General features: G+C 41.3%; 1 protein-coding gene across 2 annotated transcripts in view; it reads left to right on the top strand.

Moving 5' to 3' along the window:
* Window positions 1-315: 315 nt before the first annotated feature.
* The window catches only part of adgre5b.1 (adhesion G protein-coupled receptor E5b, duplicate 1), a 39,303-nt gene continuing 19,605 nt past the window's right edge, over window positions 316-20,013 (top strand). The window contains exon 1 of one of the 2 annotated variants that reach the window (XM_032563446.1): window positions 316-434. Coding sequence is in view for 1 of the 2 variants with exons in the window: in XM_032563445.1 (XP_032419336.1) it covers window positions 16,352-16,382 (31 nt within the window). In the remaining variant the exon portion in view is untranslated. Of the gene's footprint in view, window positions 435-15,861; window positions 16,383-20,013 lie in introns of those variants that run through there. The other variant, XM_032563445.1, reaches the window with a different exon arrangement.

Genomic DNA, 20,013 nt, shown 5'->3' with positions numbered 1-20,013 from the left:
AGTTTTTTTAAAATTATTATTATTATTATTTTACCTGCGGGGCCTGCTGTGAAGAAAACTATGCCTCCAGATGACGACCAAGTGAGGAGATGTGCGCACGCACTCACCCGGTTTGTCACACCTTCACAAACATCGCAAACGTTTATTCGGCTGCAAGATTCACCAGCAGCGCACAGAATAACAACATGCTGCCGAAGAGGTAACGTGTTGTCAGAACTCTTTGCCTTCCTGAGATTTATTATCGCCAAGATCTTTGTTTCTGATTTTGAAGAGGGCCGCGACATTCATGAACTCTGTCCAACTTGTTCATTCAGGAAGGAACCAATGGGGTAGGAGCTTCCTCAGGAAGTGACAGGTGGGGGGCGCGCTCGAGCCCTGTTGCTATTGGTTACCACCTGTTGAGCACTTCATCGGAACAACAGGGACGGATGAAGGTAGGCTGATGTGTCCTGCCTCGGCTGCAGAGCGCTGATGAATGCCAGAGCAGAACACCTCGGCTCTGGCTGGGCTCATTTGTGTCGGGGAAAATGTTCCTGTTCCTACCTCGTGCTACAGGAAGCGGCAGCAATATGTCCGTCAAGCTAATCTCTTTAAAAAAAAATAAAAAAATAATCCTTTCATGTAAATGAGGTGATTTATTGAGAATGCAGGGGCCGGTAATTCCTGCTTTCCCCGGGGGGAGGAAAGGCCTTTCAATGGGAGAAATTCCTGCATGTAGGTCTGTTACATTTGGAGAAAAAAAAAAATAAAATCAAAACTTTCTGTCTCTAATGTAAACAATCTCTAACCCTATAGTGACTCAGCAGAACCCACATCTGCATACTTTTTCACTGATTGCTGTTGAGGTTTCAAAGCTTGAGCCTTTCTGTCTCCTCTGTTAACACCTTTTTTTTCTCTTCTCATTTTTAGACACAACATAGATTTAAAAAAAAAACATTTAGATGCAGGTGGCCTTTTAGTTTGTAAAACTGCAAAGACTATCATGTTCAAATTGGACCTTAGATTACAGAGATATGTATTCTGTGACCCAATACATTTTGACTATTAACCAATAACCTGCCTACAAAATACACTTAGATTTCAAGATGTGGGTCCTTGAACAGAAACTGTGACGTGAAAACCAGAGTACTGCACATCGTAGCATCCTGTTATTGTGAACGAGGCGCCGCTCTGAAACCGCTTTGGTTTAAAAATGCTCTATAGCGTCTAAATATACATGTCCAAACCTGGCCGGTCGTAAGCTTGCCAAAAATATCTATTTTGAAGTCAAAGCAGGAACATGGTTTTACAAAAAGATCATGCTAAACTGAACATGACTTAATTTAGATCATTAAGAAAGCAAGTAATTTTAAATTGTTGCTTCTTTCTATTTCTAGCCATGTGTAGTCCTGCTTGGGTTTGATTATAGATTATGGTGAATGTGGTGTATAAGCTGCTATTCATACAGAATCAGAATTAGGAGGAAAAGTTGATTTGACTGGCTTTGACTTTTTATGTAGCAGTGGTTGTTGTTACTAGACAGGCTGTTCCTGGAAACTGCTGATTTGACTAGATATTCTGGTTTACAGAGCATGGTTCTAAAAGAAGAAATATCCAGTGGACTACAGTTGTGTGGAGGAAGATGCCTTCTTGATGTCAGAGGTCAGACAGGAAAGGACAGACTGGTTTGAGGCAACAGCAGCTCAAGTAGCCACTTTTTACAATCAGCATCATCTCTGAATGCCCAATCTTGAAGAACATGCGCTACAGCAGCAGAAGACCACATTGTGAGCCACTTCTATTAGCTAGGAACAAAAAACAAAGGTCATGTGGTCAGGGCCGGTCCAAGGCATAAGCAAACTAAGCAGCTGCTTAGGGGCCCCCTCAGTGGAACAGATTTTTTTTTTAGTAATTTCTATGTCATTATAATATCAAAAACACACAATTTCACCATGAAGTGATTTGTTTTTACAATAATATGTATTTGATAATGTATGTAGAAATGATTATTTTATTGATAAAAAGAAAAAACAAATTGCTCTTGGGGGCCCCTGGTGGCCGCGGTAGGTACCGCAGCCTCGCGGTAACATGAGCTGCAGCGTGCAGAGCATCCAAACGTCCAGAGCTCCGGTCAGAAGACAAGTTAGCAAAACAATGTCTCAAAAAAGGATTTATCCTTCAGGGAGGGAGAAAAGAAAGAGGAAAAAAAAAAAAGCCAAGATAAAGGTTTGTTTTAATATGCCTTCATATGTTTATAAAAAAAGAATTGTGAAGCTAATAGAAAATTAGCTTTATATACTGAACCTTGAACGGTTCAGTTCAACAGCCAAACATTTAAGCCAACGTCTTTGTGTGAAACTGAGTTTTAACTTTAAATCAGTTGATTCTCTTGCTTGGCTCTTTATACTTCTGAGTTTCTTTGGCTTAAAAAAAAAAAAACAACGGCGTGTTTGATAACGTTTGGTAAGAATAATTAAAACTTCTCAATGTTTGACACTGTCTAGCAAAATGTTTTCAATCAGGCTACACAGATACTGCATTAATATATCAATGAGCTGCTCTAAGCTGTAGTTGGTGACATGTTGTTTGCTGCTGAGCATTTATGTATCAAAAACAATATTTTACAACATATAAGGTATGTGGAACGTCTGTTAAAATCATTTGAAGGCTCAGAGTCAACCCGGTACCGGTACCGGTCCACATTCTCAGGGGAGAAAGACTCACCTGGTATAAATTACATTTTTAGCTAATTGGAGTAACGCTTAAGAGAAAGTTATTTAATCAAAGAATGTCATAAATATGTGTGTAGAGCTGCACCGATGCCCAGTTACTGATCTTTAGAGAACCTGACCTGCCGATTTTGATTTTGGTTGATATAAAATTTTTTTGTCTGAAATGTCGCTAAATATAGTGTGACCCGGCAGGGGGTTCTTTTTAAAACAAGATGCACCGGAACACAGAATAGTTCACAATATTTTATTTAAACAATTTCATTTAAAACATTTCTTTTTAAAAGCAAGGCTTCGGGCCCACTACTCTGTCCCTGGAAATGAAAAGGGATCATGTGAAATCAAAGTGACAACTTGAATTATTCCAAAAAAATAAATGAACAAACAAAACATGTAATGCCAAAGAAAACAAATTAGTAAATCAAAACAAAAAAGCAAACTCATTAGTAAGTTCAATAATAAGCAAACAAACTGTAAAAGGAAAAAACACAAACACTTTAAACGGTGGAACAAATCGTCGTTGTCCAATTTCAGTGCCCTTCAAATGGGCCAGAGGAGTCCTGCCCCGCTCGCTCAGCCTGTCCAATCAGCAACAGGTTGCCTTCAGAGCGGCCCAAACAAACAACAAGACAAGACAGCAGAGCGTCCAAGCGCTGCAACTCCCAAACAATCCTAAACCAAAAAAACGCATTAGAAAACCCGTGGATTCAGGTAAAGTAAATTAAAATCTAAACAGGTAGCTTACCCAGCAGTAGTAGCACAGCCGACCCAGGGAGAGAGCGGATCAGCAAGCGAGGGCTAGATGGAAGCCGCACGCCGCAACAACCTCCAGCTGCAGCCGCTAACGCCAGCCGAGCAACGCTGCAGAAACGCACGGCAGGTATAGCACCAAAACCTAACCACAATCCCAGCCAGATGGTACAAAATGGCACTTACAATTCAGATGAGCGGATCAAGCACACCAGCCACTTGGGCAGCCGTCATGTAGTAGAGGAAACAAAGACACACACCTCGCAGCGGCCTGCTCAGCTATAAAGCTATTTGCCCCGCCCACCAATCAACTGCACGCTACTTGATACACCTGGTGCACATAGTTGGGAGGGTGGAACACCATCCCACCACAATAGCAAGAAAGTCAGTGATTTGGCAACAGTGGGGTGAAGATTGTTAACTGTAAACGTGCAGACATGACCTTGTGGGCCGGTCTGTCAGTCAAACCTCTCACTGTAGAGCAGAAGAGAACAGAGGCTGATTTTTAAACCTTTGCTGACGAAAATAAGATCAGTGAATAAGATTGGCTTCACATGTAAGTATCGGCCGATTACGATCCCCCAAAATTAAGGACATCAGCGCCCAGAAATCAAATGTAAATGTATTGTATATTATACATGCATAGGATATAGTGTAAACAGCACCATCAGAGATGCAATAAGTTTATAGCAGGTATGCGAATGATCTAATTGTCTAACTCTTGATTCCAGTCGATCCATATTGTTAGCAGAAATAGAGGGCCCCAAAACCAAATTTCGCTTTAGGCCCCATGGAGGCTTGGGCTGGCCCTGCATGTGGCTGCAGAACAATCACATTCACTTACAGCTTTCATACACGACACAGACCACCAGGGGGCACCCCTTTGTCACGCCCTAAGCATATAGGTGAGAGCACTACACCTTTCTGCAAACAGCCTCCTCTGCAGACAACGACTTTGCAATTTCCGTCCAAGAGTTTTTAGCCATGTAGCAATCTTTGTAGGTATTTTGTGAAGAATCGTACAAACCTACATAATTCCTCACTGCGTCTGACAAAGGTTCCTCAAAGGTTTTCATGTCGCTTGCATGTACAAAAGTAGTAATAGATTGTAGGAGCAGACTTAGCCTGGTAAAAACCAGCCTCAGGTTCTACGCTTTGCTTCCAACAGAGGATGTGGACCTTCAGCTTTCAGGTTACCGGACATTACCCGCACTGTAAACAACCATCCTCCACTGCCCATCCAACCAGAGCCGAGCCAAGCAGACAGGAATGGTCTGTTTTTGTTACGTCAATATTTGGAAGCGTGGCCAACACGTACTGAGCAGTTTGGTTCACTTTTAGCACTGCCATTGCTAAAACTACAGACAGAATTGAATTGAAGTGAAATTTCAACATTGCTATCTGAGTGCATTTCTGTACAACAAACTTGTGGCCAATCACCCAAATAGTTCAACCCAAGCTGGAGTCGAGAAAGGGAGCAGGACACCTCCCTGTGAACAAGATGACACAACTTTTGTCAGCAAGGGGCGATTTCAACACTTCCGATGAAGTTTGGGAGAGCCTTTATAGAGACAGGCTCGCCCCAAATTGGACTATAATAGATTGGGAAAATGTTAAATGGCCCTATGAGTATTGATTCCAGCTAAACTTTGGTGTAAATGACATAAAAGCATTGTATTAATAGTTCAGGCTGATGGTGTAATGAGTATGTAAGATACTCTCCATCTCCATTTACGACCACAGTGTAACTATTTTGTGGATCGGTACTTCCAGTACAGTACGGTATGATGTTCCAAAGCTGCCCTATTGAACAGAGTAAAAGAGTTCACTGCACTTTACTTCCATAAAGTAGAGATATCTTATAGGGTGCGGTGGACATAAAACTTACAGCAGCCATAAACCCCAAAGCGACATCCGTGCGGCGAATTACTATGCTAGGTGATGGGGGATGCTTTTTCTTCAACATTGACAAGAAAGCTGGTCAGAGTTGACTTGAAGATGAATACATATACATAACTACATACACATTTTGTTCACTACTTCAGTTATCGTCAGATCCTTTGCCTCATTGTGGTTTTATGCCCAGCAAAACTCCAGCTCTGGCAAGTTTCAAAAACAAATAAAGTCCCTAAAAAAATGTAATACTGCCCAGCTTAATGCAAACTTCAAGTTTGATGGACTTGCCAATGGAGAGTGTGCACAGCAGCTGCAGCATCAAGTGCAAGGTTCGACACTTTGCTGCACTTCTTTTTCAGTTCTCAGTTGAGGCTGTTATTCCATCACACATCTTCTTCTCACAGAGTTGCAAAGGAAGCTGAGAAATGTCTGTTTTGCATGGCGCCACTCTAGGTTATGTTGCACAGTCTCTCTTCATGCAAACTCACAAGAGATACATGCTTGTTTGAGATAGCTGTGTAAAGTTTTACCAGGAGAACACGGCGCAGATTGGTGTGAATAACTGGGATCGAAATGATGGAACCAGTTTCATGTGAAATAAATGTAAAGGTATTCTGCATGTTTTTTTTTAAAGGCAACATTAACACAAGCCATTTTCAGGATCCCCTATAATTACTTCTGCTTCACTTCGAACTCATAAACCACACACACACCCACACACACACACACAAAACGGGCCTGTCCTCAGTTTGTGTTATGTACCCACTGAAAAGATGCTTTCACTACCCGTCTCTTCTTCCTGTGCTAAAGAACATCAGCGACAAAAAAACACAACACACACACAAAAAAATCCTGCTTTTAAAAACTTTTGAAACTCTTGCAGATTAAATTAAGCAATCTACCAGAACTGAAACCGCAGCTGCGAGTGCGCGTACGCCTCGGCACATGTGGCGTCACAGAAAAGCCACTTGAGGTTTGGCGGGGACCGGCGTACGCTCCGGGATAAAAATACGGGGTATAAAAGCATCGGCATGAGGGAGGCACACACACCATACGTGGCTGACGCAGCCCTACACACGTCTTCTCGCTTGCTAACTGCAAATTAATGTTTGTGCGTCGCTTGTAAAGCAGAAGCACACCTCAAGTATTTAGCAATGTTTGTGTTCGCACTGTGGCAGTGAAAAGAGAAGTAAACGAAACGGTCATTTGGATTGCTCTGACCATTGCACATAATGTTGTACAATTAGTAAACACACACACACGTCAGACATATCATCTGCGCTGAAATTTTGTACATTTCAACTGAAACAGAGAAAACAACCAATGTGAGCAACACCTAAAACACCCAGCTTTCTCTTCTTCCCCCCCCCCCCCCTCTTACTGTTTTGAATAAAAAAGAAAGTGAATAAAGTTAAATGCCTTAAAGGGGCAGCATGCTGTATTTTAAAGGCAGATAGTGATATTTCATAAGAGTGCTATAAGATTGCTGAATATGTCAAACGCAACTTCAAAGAAATTTAACTTTACAATTTAACGCCTTGAAATTGGGTCTCCGTCTCTTTAAGAAGCTCCTGCTCTTCCCAACATTCGGCCTTCAGCACCTCATGGCAATGTTTCTCCAGGCCGTTTGCTGGTGTTGAACTAAGAAGTCGTTTCTATGACTAGCTCGGCCGACTTTCCACGAGGTGTTTACTAATTTCTGCTGCCGCTAGTCTGGACGCTCAAAAACGTTGATTTTGCATATAACACCTCATCCCTTTAATAGCTTTAAAATACAGTATCTTAGAAAGATTTTTCAGATAGCTCAAACTTTTGCCTGTTTTTTCAAGTTAAAAATTGCACCTCAATGCATTGCATTTGTGTTTAACTTGGTGGTGCGTAATTCTGAAATGGGAGGAAATGAATGTGAGGATTTCAGACAGCGATCTGCTTTGACATCCCTAAAACATGTCCTCAGAGGTTTGTTAGAGAACATTGGTGAGCAAACACCATCGTGCAGACCAAGGGACACAGCAGAGCGCTCATGTGTGAATCATGTCGCCATGACAACTAACTGTAAATCTAATATTTATGTGGGTGGCCACAAGAAAACCATAGCTGAAAAAAAGCCAGTAGAAGTCAAATGTGCAAAAATGTAGGAGAAAAGACTGTTGTGGTCCAAGAAGACCAAATCTGGACTTTTTTGCTCAACATGAAAAATACAGGTGTGGTTAGAAACTGATACCTCATGGCAATACACGGTGGTGGCAGCATCGTACCGTGGTAACATGTTTCTTTCACTGGTGGGAGCTGTTTGCGGTTGCAACGTGACAAAATGGGAAAATGTTGACCGAAGTATTCACAGCTCTTCACTTTTCTCATGTTTTGTCAAGTTACAGCGTCGTTCAGAATTGTACTACTGTCTTTCCTCTGAAGTCTACACATGAATATCGTACAATGACAATGTGGAGAAAAAAGGCTTAGAGATTTGCGCGAATGTATTAAAATCAGAAAACCAAGAAATCACAAAGAAATCCCAAACTTTTCTTCCACTTTGTCATAATGTGGAGATTTTTGTATGTAGAATTTTGAGGAAGGAGATTCATTTAGTACGATTCAGAATAAGACTGTAATGTAAAATGTGGAAGAAGAACACTTTGCCGCTTGGCGCCGCACACATAGGTACAGCGATGGCGCTGAAGCGAAAAATATGAGACAGAGAAGAGGACACAGGAAACGAAGGAGGATGTGGTTGCTGAAAGGGAGTTTTGGGGCTTGCCAGCTTTGACTCTCCTGCACCTCATGGAGGGAACATTAAATAACACATCTGTGTGTTGTTTTCAGGATGCCAGTAGCGACTGAATATGAGTGATTACGATCCACTTGATGTGTTTCCATATGGAAAGATGGGAGTGTGCGTCCTGCCAGCTTCAGGGCTCGGATATATTTCTACATCTGCTACCGGAGTTTTTCCACGGTGCTGCTGTGATGCAACGTTTTTTGAAGCAACTTGCAGACTGCCAAAGAGCCCTGCGTTAATCATTAAGTAGAGTGCGAAGAGTAAATATTGAATTCTTCTTTAAAGAATTATCGAGCAGCTGGAGAAAATGTGCTTTTCCCCTTGATGGTTGAGACTGAAAGCACACATGAGCCACAGCCAGATTTCAACTCTATCTTTAAGAACAGGAACTATAAATAACGTGGCCTGTCCGTAAACTCTCTATCTAACAGCAAAAGAAACCAATGAAATCTTTTGTGAGATCATAACGTTTTAAAAAATACATCATTTTTTTTGTCCTTTTGGGTGTCGTTGAGGTTATCCGGAAAAGCATGGCTGCTGGGTTTGCACCGCTGCCATGGGAACTTGTACAATGTTAGCAAAGTGTCTGATGTAAACACAGGCAACACGAGCCTTGGGATAAATAAAAACTGTGAAATCTACACCGCTGAACAACTTAATGATACAAACATAGATTATGTCAGCTCAGGATCGTGGCTCAGCAAGTTTCGGTTCTGCGCCAGCTAGCTGTCGTGTCACATGAATGGAAAGCAGCTGATGGTTCATGTTTTGGAAATTCAAGATGAATATTGTGGAAAAATGTATCAAGAGCCTAATCCAGTGATTTACGGTTGCAAATGAAGAATTTCGCTTGAAGTAAGGGAGAAAAAAAAAAAAAATTAATTTAGCTTTTTTATATCTCTGGAGGAGCTTTGGAGCCTTCATCTCCTATTTTTCCCCTATAATCTCCTGAAAGTTTTCAAGATTGGACGCCTAAATGTCCACTTTTAACGAAATCTACCGATTTACAAGTTTAATAAGAAAAACCTCTCCAGATAAGGTGCTGATGTTAATTAAAAAAACCCCAGCAACCTGAGGAATTAGGGGTCAGATCAAGCAGTTTAAGCAAATCACTTTCTCACGTCTGAATTGTTGCCGTGCCATAAACAGGCACACACAACAGACGTTTGTCCGTTTGGCTCCTGAGAAACTGTTTAGAGGTTTCAGACACTGATTAAATAACAGAGCTGTCCAGATCTTCCTCCTCCACACGCTAATCTACAGTAACCAGCTCTGTTTTTCAGTATCTGGGCAAAATCAAGCACGGGGTTCCTTCACATATTTCATGTGAAAATACCACACTTTCATGGATTTCACTTTCCAGAGCTACCAGTCCAGTCTGTTCACCCTAAAATACCAGAAAATATACTTACTTAGTACTTAAAGAATATAAAAATATTTGTTTTGTGAAATGTTTTGTGTAAGGCATTCTTGTTTCAAGAAGCAGATGGCGCTGTAAGGGTGTTTTCACACTTGATAGTCCTGTAGACTTTGCTTGACTGAGGACCAAAAAGGCAACATTTGTTAAATTTTCAGCTGGTGCTGTTTGCTTTCACGCTGCATTGTGTCCAACAATCCAAATTCATTGAAAAGCCTGCTCCCCCACTCGCTTGTGTGGCGCTGCACCTAGAACCACGGAAGGAAATGACACAAAAACCTCAGAAGAAGACACGAAAATATGGAGTAGACCAGAGTTTAGTGGTTGTAGGATCTCTCTTTTGCCTTTGGTAAAAGACCTGAAGACATTTCTTGCGAGACATGTTCATTGATTTTGGCTGTATTTACCCAGAATGCCCTGCGCAATAGTCCACTTCCTGCTTCTGCAGAGTTCATCCAACCAGACCAAGACCTTGGTTTGTCGGTGGACAAGAGTCCACTTTTTTGGTCTGCATGCAGTTGAACTAAAAGATCTGATGATTTTATGACTATAGTAAATAACGAGAAAAAAGAAAAAAAAAAGTCTTCGGGACGCCCCCAAAAACGTTGCGGCCCTGGGCTACTGCCCCTTTAAGCCCTTTCCAAGAGCCTGTCCCAGGCTGCATAGCTTTCTTTTCTTGGGTCACTTTAGATTAGCTCACTGCTAAGCTGGTCCGGTGAATCACAGTAGCAAAGCCACACTTTCAGTTTCTACCGTCTTAATCAAGTGACACGGCGTCACACTGTCACATGCAAATCACATTAAAAGGTACGTGGAGGGCTGCCCACACAAACTCCTGAAAACCGCTCAAACTGCTACTTGTATAAATAACATTCTCCCTCTGACAGATCACATTTTTCCCACACAGCCCCTCCGTTCAGATGACGGATGATCACATTGCGCAGACGTCAGTTAAAAGCATGTGGGATTAATGCTTACTGGCGAGCACGTCGGGAGACTCACACACACGCACACGTACACACACACTGGATAGATCCGTCCATATGGAAACATATGAAGCCCAGAAGAGAGCAGATGCAGACTTAGATCCAGACAGTCATTAAAACTCAGGCACAAACAAATCTAAACAGGTGAAAGTCGCCTACATGCAGATATACGAATACACACACACACACGCACGCATATATACATACACACGTAGTGTGTGGTGCGTCTGCTTCTTGTTTACCGAAGATGCTGAAGCAACATAAACTCTTCCTCTTCCTGCCGGCAAGTGTGGATGATTTGTGTGTCTCCATGTGTCTCTCCGTTTGTCTCAGTGTGTCTGGCTCTCTGTCTGCACTAAAACGATGACAGGGAGTCAAGATGATGCTTCTGGAGGCCAAGACAGCATGAGACCATGTGAAACTAAAGGAGGGGTCAGGGGACAGAGGGAGACGACGAAATCTGGTCACATCAGTGTCCTTTCATTGAGTCCGAAAGCCTGCAACCGGCTCGACTCGAAAAAAAAAGCGAACCAGCTGCACCAGACCGATACTCTAATCTGCGACTTCCTTACACGCTTCAGAGATTGTTTATGAACACAGCACAGAAACCATGGCAACGGCAACCTATTTCCTCTCTAACAAGTGTTGGGGGTGGGGGGGAAAATGGTACATGTCATGATCTGAGTCCACACATCCTTATCTCGCTTTTAGTTGTTTACAGTATCTTCAAGCATTTTCGTCCTCCTCACACATGGCTAGGCATGTTTATGACTCTTCAAGTAGGATTGTGCGTCGGCAGATAGTTTGCAACAATCAAACAGCTTTTAAAGGCCCCACCTGTTAAAGGCGATATGGACAGTTTACCATGCGCAGTAGATTGTTTTACTTCCTGAACCCAAACCAAACGGAGGTTTGGTTATAAGTTATAAAGGTTTCAGTCTCTCCTGTCAGTTTTGTGAGCAGGGAACATCTGAAGTAGGAAGCAGGGAAAAGGGCAGCTACTTTAGATTTGGTTTGACTTTCTGCAGGCGACTGTAACAAGAGAATGTCAAACAAACAGGTCAATAAACCGCAGTCATCTGGGACTATTGATCAGCTTCTGGAAAGATTGTTCGATAGAGGAGCCAAAGTATCTCTTTCGCAAAGACCAGACATCTGGTGATTGTTTTACCATTTAATAACAAACAATAATTCACCCGGTTTTAAATGCTGTGGCGGTGTTTTGATATGACTTTGCCTCCACTTCTTTTCCAAACCAGACTTATTTCTCGTGATTCTTTCTCATCACAGTCGACATTTCCGTCAAAGTTTTTTATTTTAGTTTTATATAAAAAGTTGAAAAAAGATCAAGTTCATTTAAAAAAATGATGTTATCGGATAAAGTAAACAGCAAATTTCAATGTACTTTTGTTTTTACACCAATGCAGAGTTGTGCAAGATTATGACGCGGAAGGAAAACCACTCTAATCTAAACAAGTTAGACGAATAGTAAATAGAGTTCGCATGTGCATAACTTTGAAAGCCTGATAGACCGTTAATGTAAAGTACTCCATCATGGAGACTAAGTAACCGCTATCTGAGGACTGAAAACACAAGTGCAAACTTTCAAAGACAACGTGCCTGTCATGAAAATTGTTCCTCAGAGAACCAATCAAGAGTTTCATGTAACTCAACCTCATCCGTGTTGGAACAATCCAGTCAAAGTACAGTGCCAAATGCAAATGAAAATCTATGTGAAGACTTGAATGTTCACAGAAGCTCGTCATTCAGTCTGACTGAGCTTCAGCTATTTTGCAAACAAATGTCAAGCAAATGTCAAGTCTATGGATGTGGGATTTTATTTAGGTATATCAGGGCAAATGGAGTTGAATACAGCTTTGCTGTTTTATTTGCACAATGTTAAAAATTGGGTACCAATTCGGCACCTGCGTAAACTCAGTGAACTCAATCTCGATGAAGTTAGTGGATGCAATGCGGAACAACTTCCACTGCCATGCTTTTCGCAAGGCACTGCAAAAACAAAAACCCAATATAAATTCACTTTATTTTTTTCCGTTTGTCTTTCCCATGTCAATAAGCTAATTAGCTTAACGTTAACTCACTTACTGATGACATGGAAGCCCAGTTTACTCTAAGCAGCACTCTGTTGTGGGAAAAGAAATGATTGGAAACAATCCCGAGGCATATTTTCTATTTTTATTTTCAAAAATTGAAAATGTGGCTGGCTGTGATTTGCCTCAGATGTGCCAGACTGTCCTGGATGGGAGCCCAGCAACAGAAACAAAGCTGTTGCTGTAGTTCTCCTATTGTCGTTTAATTTCATTTACACACATTAAAACCGGCCTCGCCTGTTTTTCTGTTTGGTTATCAGTGATCGAGCCAAAGGGGAAACAAAGGGAAACTATGTGGAGTTAGTGTGACGTAGTCTGATCCATGTAAACACTCAATTGATTCTGGATAAATGCTCATTTGACATACATGACTATTTCAAAAGGGAGCAAAACTGTAAAGATTTATGAGCAAAATCCCCAAATCTGGTCTAATCACTTAGTATTAACCGTTTTCTTCCTTTGATAAATGCTCCTATATGTGGATGCTAGACTTCAGAAGCACAGCGGTGAGTGGCTAGCTTAGCTTTATTTTTGTATTTCAGACTGCGGTTCATTATTTTCAGGTGGTGACAAATTAAATTTGCAGCAGGGCTGCTTATAAAATTACAACCACGTGTTCTGGTGCCTGTGTGTGGTTTGCCGATGGTCTTGTGTTTGTGTTGATTTTGAGATTAGAGTGATTAAAGTGGCTGAGTAGGAGATGAGGAGGAGACGAGTATTATAGCTAATACTTTTTTAACAGTTTGGTGTGATACAGGTTATGCACCTAAGCCTCCTCACAGTGTTTTTGATAAAAACCAGTTGTTTTTCTTCTTCTGCTTCTGGTTTGACTCACAGTATTTGTGTTTTAGATTCCAGATCTTTCACAGATATTTTATCTGTGCATGTGTCACCGTGGGTGCAGGCCATGTAGACATCAACAACTATCTTCAAAATGATCTGACCTACATGTGTCTCGGCAAACCCGTGCAGTCTTTTACGGTATTTACTTTACTCACACTTTTCTCATGACTGGACAACCAGCCATGAAATGGGCCTTAGTATTAAAGCCTTGAATCTTCCCTGGGTTGTGTTATGTGTGTGTGTCATGACTGCCGGTGTTGTTTATGCCAACTATATCCGCCGATGACGGGATAAGTTGCCTGACTAGTAGCCTACAGTTTGGTGGAGAGTGAGAACCAAAAACCTCTTTCCTCCTTTAGAAAATAAAATGCTGTTATTTTCACCAGTGAAACTCAAACCAACCACTAACGACTGCCCAAGTTCCTTGCAACTTGGGCATGCAAGTATGCATGCCCAAGTTCCAAAAGTATTTTACTGCACAGCTTTCAGCCGTTGCCGCGTCTCAGAAAAAGAGATACAGTTTGGTAGAAGCAGATTCTACAGCCATAGCCCAGAGGCCTTGTGCGCAGTAGACCGGTTTAGAAGAACTTGTGTTGCCTGCAGAGGATCCTGACCGCAACACAACAGAACACATTTGGGATGAATTAGAGCAGAGACTGTAAACCAGGCATTTAAATACCACTACAGGAGAACTTCCTGTCCATACCGGTTACCTTCTACAGTGAAGTTTTTGAACAAACCTGTGTAAAATGAGCTATAACAACATTTGATTTCCCTTCGAGATTAGTGAAGTATTTTTGAACTGAGTTGAAATGAGCTTCCTGTTTCTGTGCGGCATATTGTATGACAGCGCAAAGGTAATTTGTGTCTCAAGTCCAAAACATCTGAATCAAATGACTGTAGGAGTTATTTCAGTCCTGCTAATGACCTAATTATATGAGTCAGTGATGCAGAGACACAGTGAAATGTTGCAGAGACAACCGCAGTCAAGGATGGAGGTTTTACACCTGCTATATAGAGTTATTTTAATCCTTTTGTACAGATCCTGACAACGAGTACTTCTAATTGTGATAGGAATTTAGGACTTCAAATGCGACGCCATCAATGACATCAACGTGTGGTGGCATAACGTTCTCCAGCTGAACAGAAACAAAACTTTACCTTTGGAACGACCAAAGAGTCAGCACACGGCTTCAGTTATTACAGCTAGGAACAAGAGATCAGGTCTGAAATCTGAATGTGGCGATGAACTCACACCCGGACCTTCAGAGTCACATGAACACGGTTACAAAGTCGGCCTCCTATCACTTGAAGGACATTTCCAGCATTGAAGCAAGATCTAGAGATACTCATACACGTGTTTAATTTTTGTTGAATTGATCACTGCAACAGCGTCTTCACAGATCTGCTTAAAAGGTCAATAAATCACTGAACAGCTAAGCACCAAAATGCATTAACCAGATCCAAACTTGGAGAAGCAGCATTCAGCTTCTGTGCTCCTCTAATCTGGAACAAACATCCAGAAAACTACAAAACACTGAGTTCCCCAGCTGTTCAGAGTTGCCTTTGATTAGCAGTACCGGTAAGTGGAACATGGGCCAACATTTTTCACATTTCATTTCATGTATTTGCTTGATGATTTGGATGATGGGATTCGACAAAATGTCATATTTACTGCTTGTTTCGTAATCGGTCGCTGTTCTATGTTTTTAATGCTGTAAAGCGCTTTTACCGAAACATGCTTTGCAAATAAACTTGACCAGGTGCTTGTAAGGCTAGAGGCCGGTTTTGTTGTTCTTGAGCTACTTTTAAAGTACCAGAGTTGGAATGATTTGCAAGTTTTCGCGGGACATCTAAGTTTTGTTACCACATCACTCCGTGTCGTCTTATCCACCCAGCTGCCCTTCTCTAATCTACACCAGAGAAACCTCGCAGAGGTCAACCCCTACATCCGCCTGCAGCCGGCTTTCTTTGTGACCCGGCACTGGAAAATGGGTGAAGAGTTGAATGCTGCCGAGGGAAAGAAGGGAAAAAGCAGAGAGGGGGAGGGAGGAGAAGTAGAGTAGAAGTCAGAGGAGAATGTGAGCGGATATTAGAGTACTTACTGGCAATTCTCAAACTCTCAAGCAGCTGTTTAGATTAAGTGTTAGTCATCATGCTCTTTTTCAATTTCTGTCCACCCCCACAACATCCTCCCACCCTTCTTCTTGTTTTTTTTTTTTTTGAGGGGGGGTGGGCTGTGAATAGCTCCTGAAATAGAGGCCACTGGAGCAGCAGAGGATATTGTGATAGCATGTGTGTGTGTGTGTGTGGGTGGGGGTGTGTTGGGGTGTGTGTGTGGGTGTGTGTGTGTGTGTGCAACGTGATACGACGAGTGTGAGAAACTTGTTCACCAGGAGAGGATTTGAAGTGAAAGACTAAGAGATCGGGACAGAGAGTTGTTGAGGCACACAAGTCCGCAGAGATTAGAGAAAGAGAGGAAAAGAGAGGCAGAAAAAAAACAGAGAGAGAGAGAGGGAGAGAGAGAGAGAGAAGGGGTGGGGAATCACAAAGGAGACAGAGAGACAGAGAGAGAGAGAGAGGTGTGTACTCAGACTGAAAGTCTGAATTAGTAAGAAAGAAAGCTGGTGACTGTTCCCTGTTTTTAGTGCCTTATTAGTAACTCCCTTCTTAAAGGACCGGGTTTATGTTTCTTCAGTTCCTCTGTTTTTGGATTTTCCACGACCCTCGGATTACAAATCGACCCAAAAGCTTTTGTGAGAGGATCCAGTCTTTGCGTTTGGTCTTTGAGTTGAAGCTCATTGATATTTTGTGCAGATCTGAACGAAATCTCCTGTGTGGATCTATTTATTGCCTCTGACATGGGGTCTGGCAAGGGGCTGCTGATTTTGGGTGAGTCTTTCAATGAGGTTTGTGTGTCTTAATGTCCCCGTCTGTGCGCATGGAGAAACCAAAACTAAAGACAGTTTACAAAATGATCTAATACTTAAGTCACGTACCTTTATGTTTTCTTTGCAAACCTTTCCTATAAAAATCGAATCGCACAATTAGAAAGCAACTCTTTAAATTAAAATAAGAGTTTAAGGGGATAAAAGGGACTTTGTAGAACTCGACAAGAATAACGCCTCACAGTTTTAATTGCGTCCGGCTCTTTTCAGGTTTTGAGTTGTGAATTGTCACGAAATTGTTGCCAAAGTGACCTTCTGCAGTCAGAGGTGCTTTTTAGGCAAAGAGGATCTTTAAGGCTTTGTTAGAGTTGTGGTTGTGGATGAGGTTCAAGCTGTGAAAATCGTGGCTAATCTGAATAAACCACAGCTGCTGAACTTTTTGATCACTAGTATAAAGATGTTTTTGGGGTTTTTTTTTTTTAGGTGAATCTCACATAGAAAAGATGAGATGTAACCAAGGCTGTTTAGCCGGTTGTGTATCTACGTATCTTTATCTCTTTATAGATATAAAAACATATAGTGTGTGTTAGTTAGAAGAGCGCGCCTTCAGAAGTACCTGATATTATATTGTTTTCAAAGGATAGAATTACAGTGATTGTGCAGATTTTGTTGGCCGAATCTTCAACTTTTTCTTAATTAAAGTTGCTAAGTTACAATCTGGTGACTGTCGAGGTCATTGCTCTCCAATGAAATCATCCCATTAAAAAAAAAAACATTTTGAGAAGATCTGAGCTTTGTGGCACGGTGTCTCTATCACACAAATGACGCACAGCGATCTTACAACAATGTATTTGATAAGCACTGGCGCTCAGATAGTCTGTGGTGTTTAAAACAAAATTACAAATGGTACTAATTGGCCCAAAGTATAGCTGGAAAATATTCCCTGTACCATGATGCCACCACCACCAGCCTGAACCTTTGATGCACGGTCTGATGGATCCATGCTGTCATGTTGTTTAACTCTTTATTTCAGTTTGTACAGTTCAAAGCAGAACATTAAATGAGATCTTTTGTTGGAGCTCTTTTCCAAAGACAGAAGTATACTTTAATCATCTCCGGTTGAAAAGATTCACTTTCATTTGTAAAGATGCCGTCATTTTTCCCATCACACACATTTTTTATAGTCTCTGTTTCTATTCGGTTACGGTTGGTGATATCAAACTAACATTTGTAATTTTCTTAGCAATCAACATTAAAATACACAGAGTCTAGCTTTGAAATCGTCAGCAAACGTTTCGAAGGGACTTCCCTTTTAACAATTTTCTCAATCTCGTTAAAGATCATTTCTGACCATAACATGGCAACGTTGCTGCAGAAATCGAGACTGCTTGGAACAGGCAACATTTTTCCCGTCTTATAGTGTCCAGCTATTGTGAGCCCTTAAAAAATATGGTCTCAGATTTCTGCTCCTCGCTGAAGGAAGTGGCACTGGCTGTTGTTTTATTACATACCTTGGTCGTAATAAGTGGTTATTTAAGCTGCTGTTGCCTTTCTATCATCTTCAGCCAGTTTTCCTTTTCCTCTCCGACCTCGAACATCAACAAGGAAAGAAAAGGCCGCGCGTGAAAATCCCCAGAGATCATCAGTTTCTGAAGTTCTAAGACCAGCATGTCGGGAATAAAAACCGTAACACATTTAAAGTCACTCAAATCCCTTTTCTTTGGCCTTTTTGATGCTCGGTTTGAGTTTCAGAAAGTTAACTTTGAAATGTCTAGAGCAGGGGTCTGCAGCCTGCGGCTCCGGGGCCGCAACTGGACGTTTGGACTTTCCACACTGAATCTTAGTGACTTTGGCAAAAAGCAATAAATAACCAAAAAATATAGTATTTTTACATTTTTCTGATGGAAAACATCATTTTTTTAGGTCTTTTTCTTTTTGGTCAGTAAGTTGGAAACTGCGTGCTTTTTCAGAATCAGAATCAGTTTTGCAGGTAAAGATCGTGAGACCAAACAGGAATTAACTTAATTTTTTCACACTCGCAGTTTATAGACATTTGTAAGGATTTTTTTAAATACAAATATCAACATCCCATAGAAGAAACTTTATCCACCCACGTTATTGGGGAAAATGCTAAATTTAGAAACATAAATGATGGTTCCTTAAACACAACGACACATTTTTTTTTAAGTAGATATTTATTAAAAAATTATAAGCAGTCATTGTGTTTCCATCAGATTATGTAACATTTGCTGCCCTAATAAAGTTTTATTTAGCTGGACTGAAGACAAAATGGACAAAGGTCTCCCTGGATGCCTTAGTCATTTGGCTCCAGTCAGTTCATCCCTTCACCATTTTGTGCACCGATTCACCCAATGCAGCGCCACTCCTTTCATTTCCACTTGCATCTTTTATGAGTAAGTCAACCGGTTCATACACATGTGAAATAATACGTTTACTTCTAATTTTAGAGATAAATTGCTATAAAAATGCTGAATCTCAGGTAAAATTTAATCCAACCTTGAAATATTTGATGGAAACTTTATATTACCAATTCGTTACAATCCTGATCCTCGTCTGAAGTCGCTGACCTATGAAATATGACAAATTGTGAATCTGATTTACCACAAGCAGCTAAAAAAGGCAGGCAGTGAATGCATGCACCTTCATATGTTTTCGTAGGTGTTTTCATCTCGTAAAGTCACAATACGAGTCCCGTTTTCTTTGCTTTTACTGCTGGTGAAACAAATCAGAAGCTAATCGCGGCACAAGGCCGTCTTAAGTAGCTGCGGGGTCAACTATTTCCTGTGGAGGCTTAATTCAGAAAATAGAGAGAACAGAAACTTTTTGGAGCTGCTTGTTACTGGACTCTGTGTGAAATGTTCATTGTGGTTTGTGTCTGCCTGCTGACAGCACTGAAACTGTCAGGAGATTGAAATGACATCACTCTTCCACGTGATGATTTTGTACATTTTGTCGTGTGAAAATATTTTGTCACTGCACAATTTAAAAACCACCGAGGAAGACCAGTTGGATAGTTCATCATTTTGTCTCTTTATCCCACTGGGTTGGCTTATAGTTAACTTGTATTGTATAAATAAACTGAATTTAAAAGATGTCGCCGTTTCACCTTCGTGTCTGATCTCAATGCAATGGATTCGACTTCTTCAGTACAAGCGACGTTATCCAAACTTTTGAGAAATATACGAGCTTTTCTTTTTGCCGTGATTGATGTTTCTTAGTCAGTTAAATCTCAGACTAAGCCTGACAAAATGTTTTGAGAGAAACGCTGATTTCAGGCAGCTGTGTTTTCTGTCAGGAGTCTGTTTTCCGGAGACTCGGTAGCCATAGCATGCTGACTCATGTTCGTGAATCACCCAGCGTTATCTTAGTCCGCTTTCATTCCAACTGAGATCTTCCCCGTCAAGAGTGGTTTGCGCATCTGTGCTGCACGGATCAGATCTTGGTGAGGTCTGCCGACACTTATTCATACACGCATGACACCCATGAATGTAGGGCCAAATATATCTTTGTGCTCAATTTCCACCGAGGCACCACATGATTTATTACGATGACACGGACGATTGAGGCACAATCGGCCTCTTTTCAAATGTCTTCAGAAACGTCCCGCCTTCTTT

This window comes from Xiphophorus hellerii, chromosome 5, assembly GCF_003331165.1.
Source record: "Xiphophorus hellerii strain 12219 chromosome 5, Xiphophorus_hellerii-4.1, whole genome shotgun sequence".
NCBI lineage: Eukaryota > Metazoa > Chordata > Actinopteri > Cyprinodontiformes > Poeciliidae > Xiphophorus > Xiphophorus hellerii.
The sequence above is the reverse complement of the archived record's forward strand: the minus strand, read 5'-3'. Positions and strand labels throughout refer to the sequence as shown.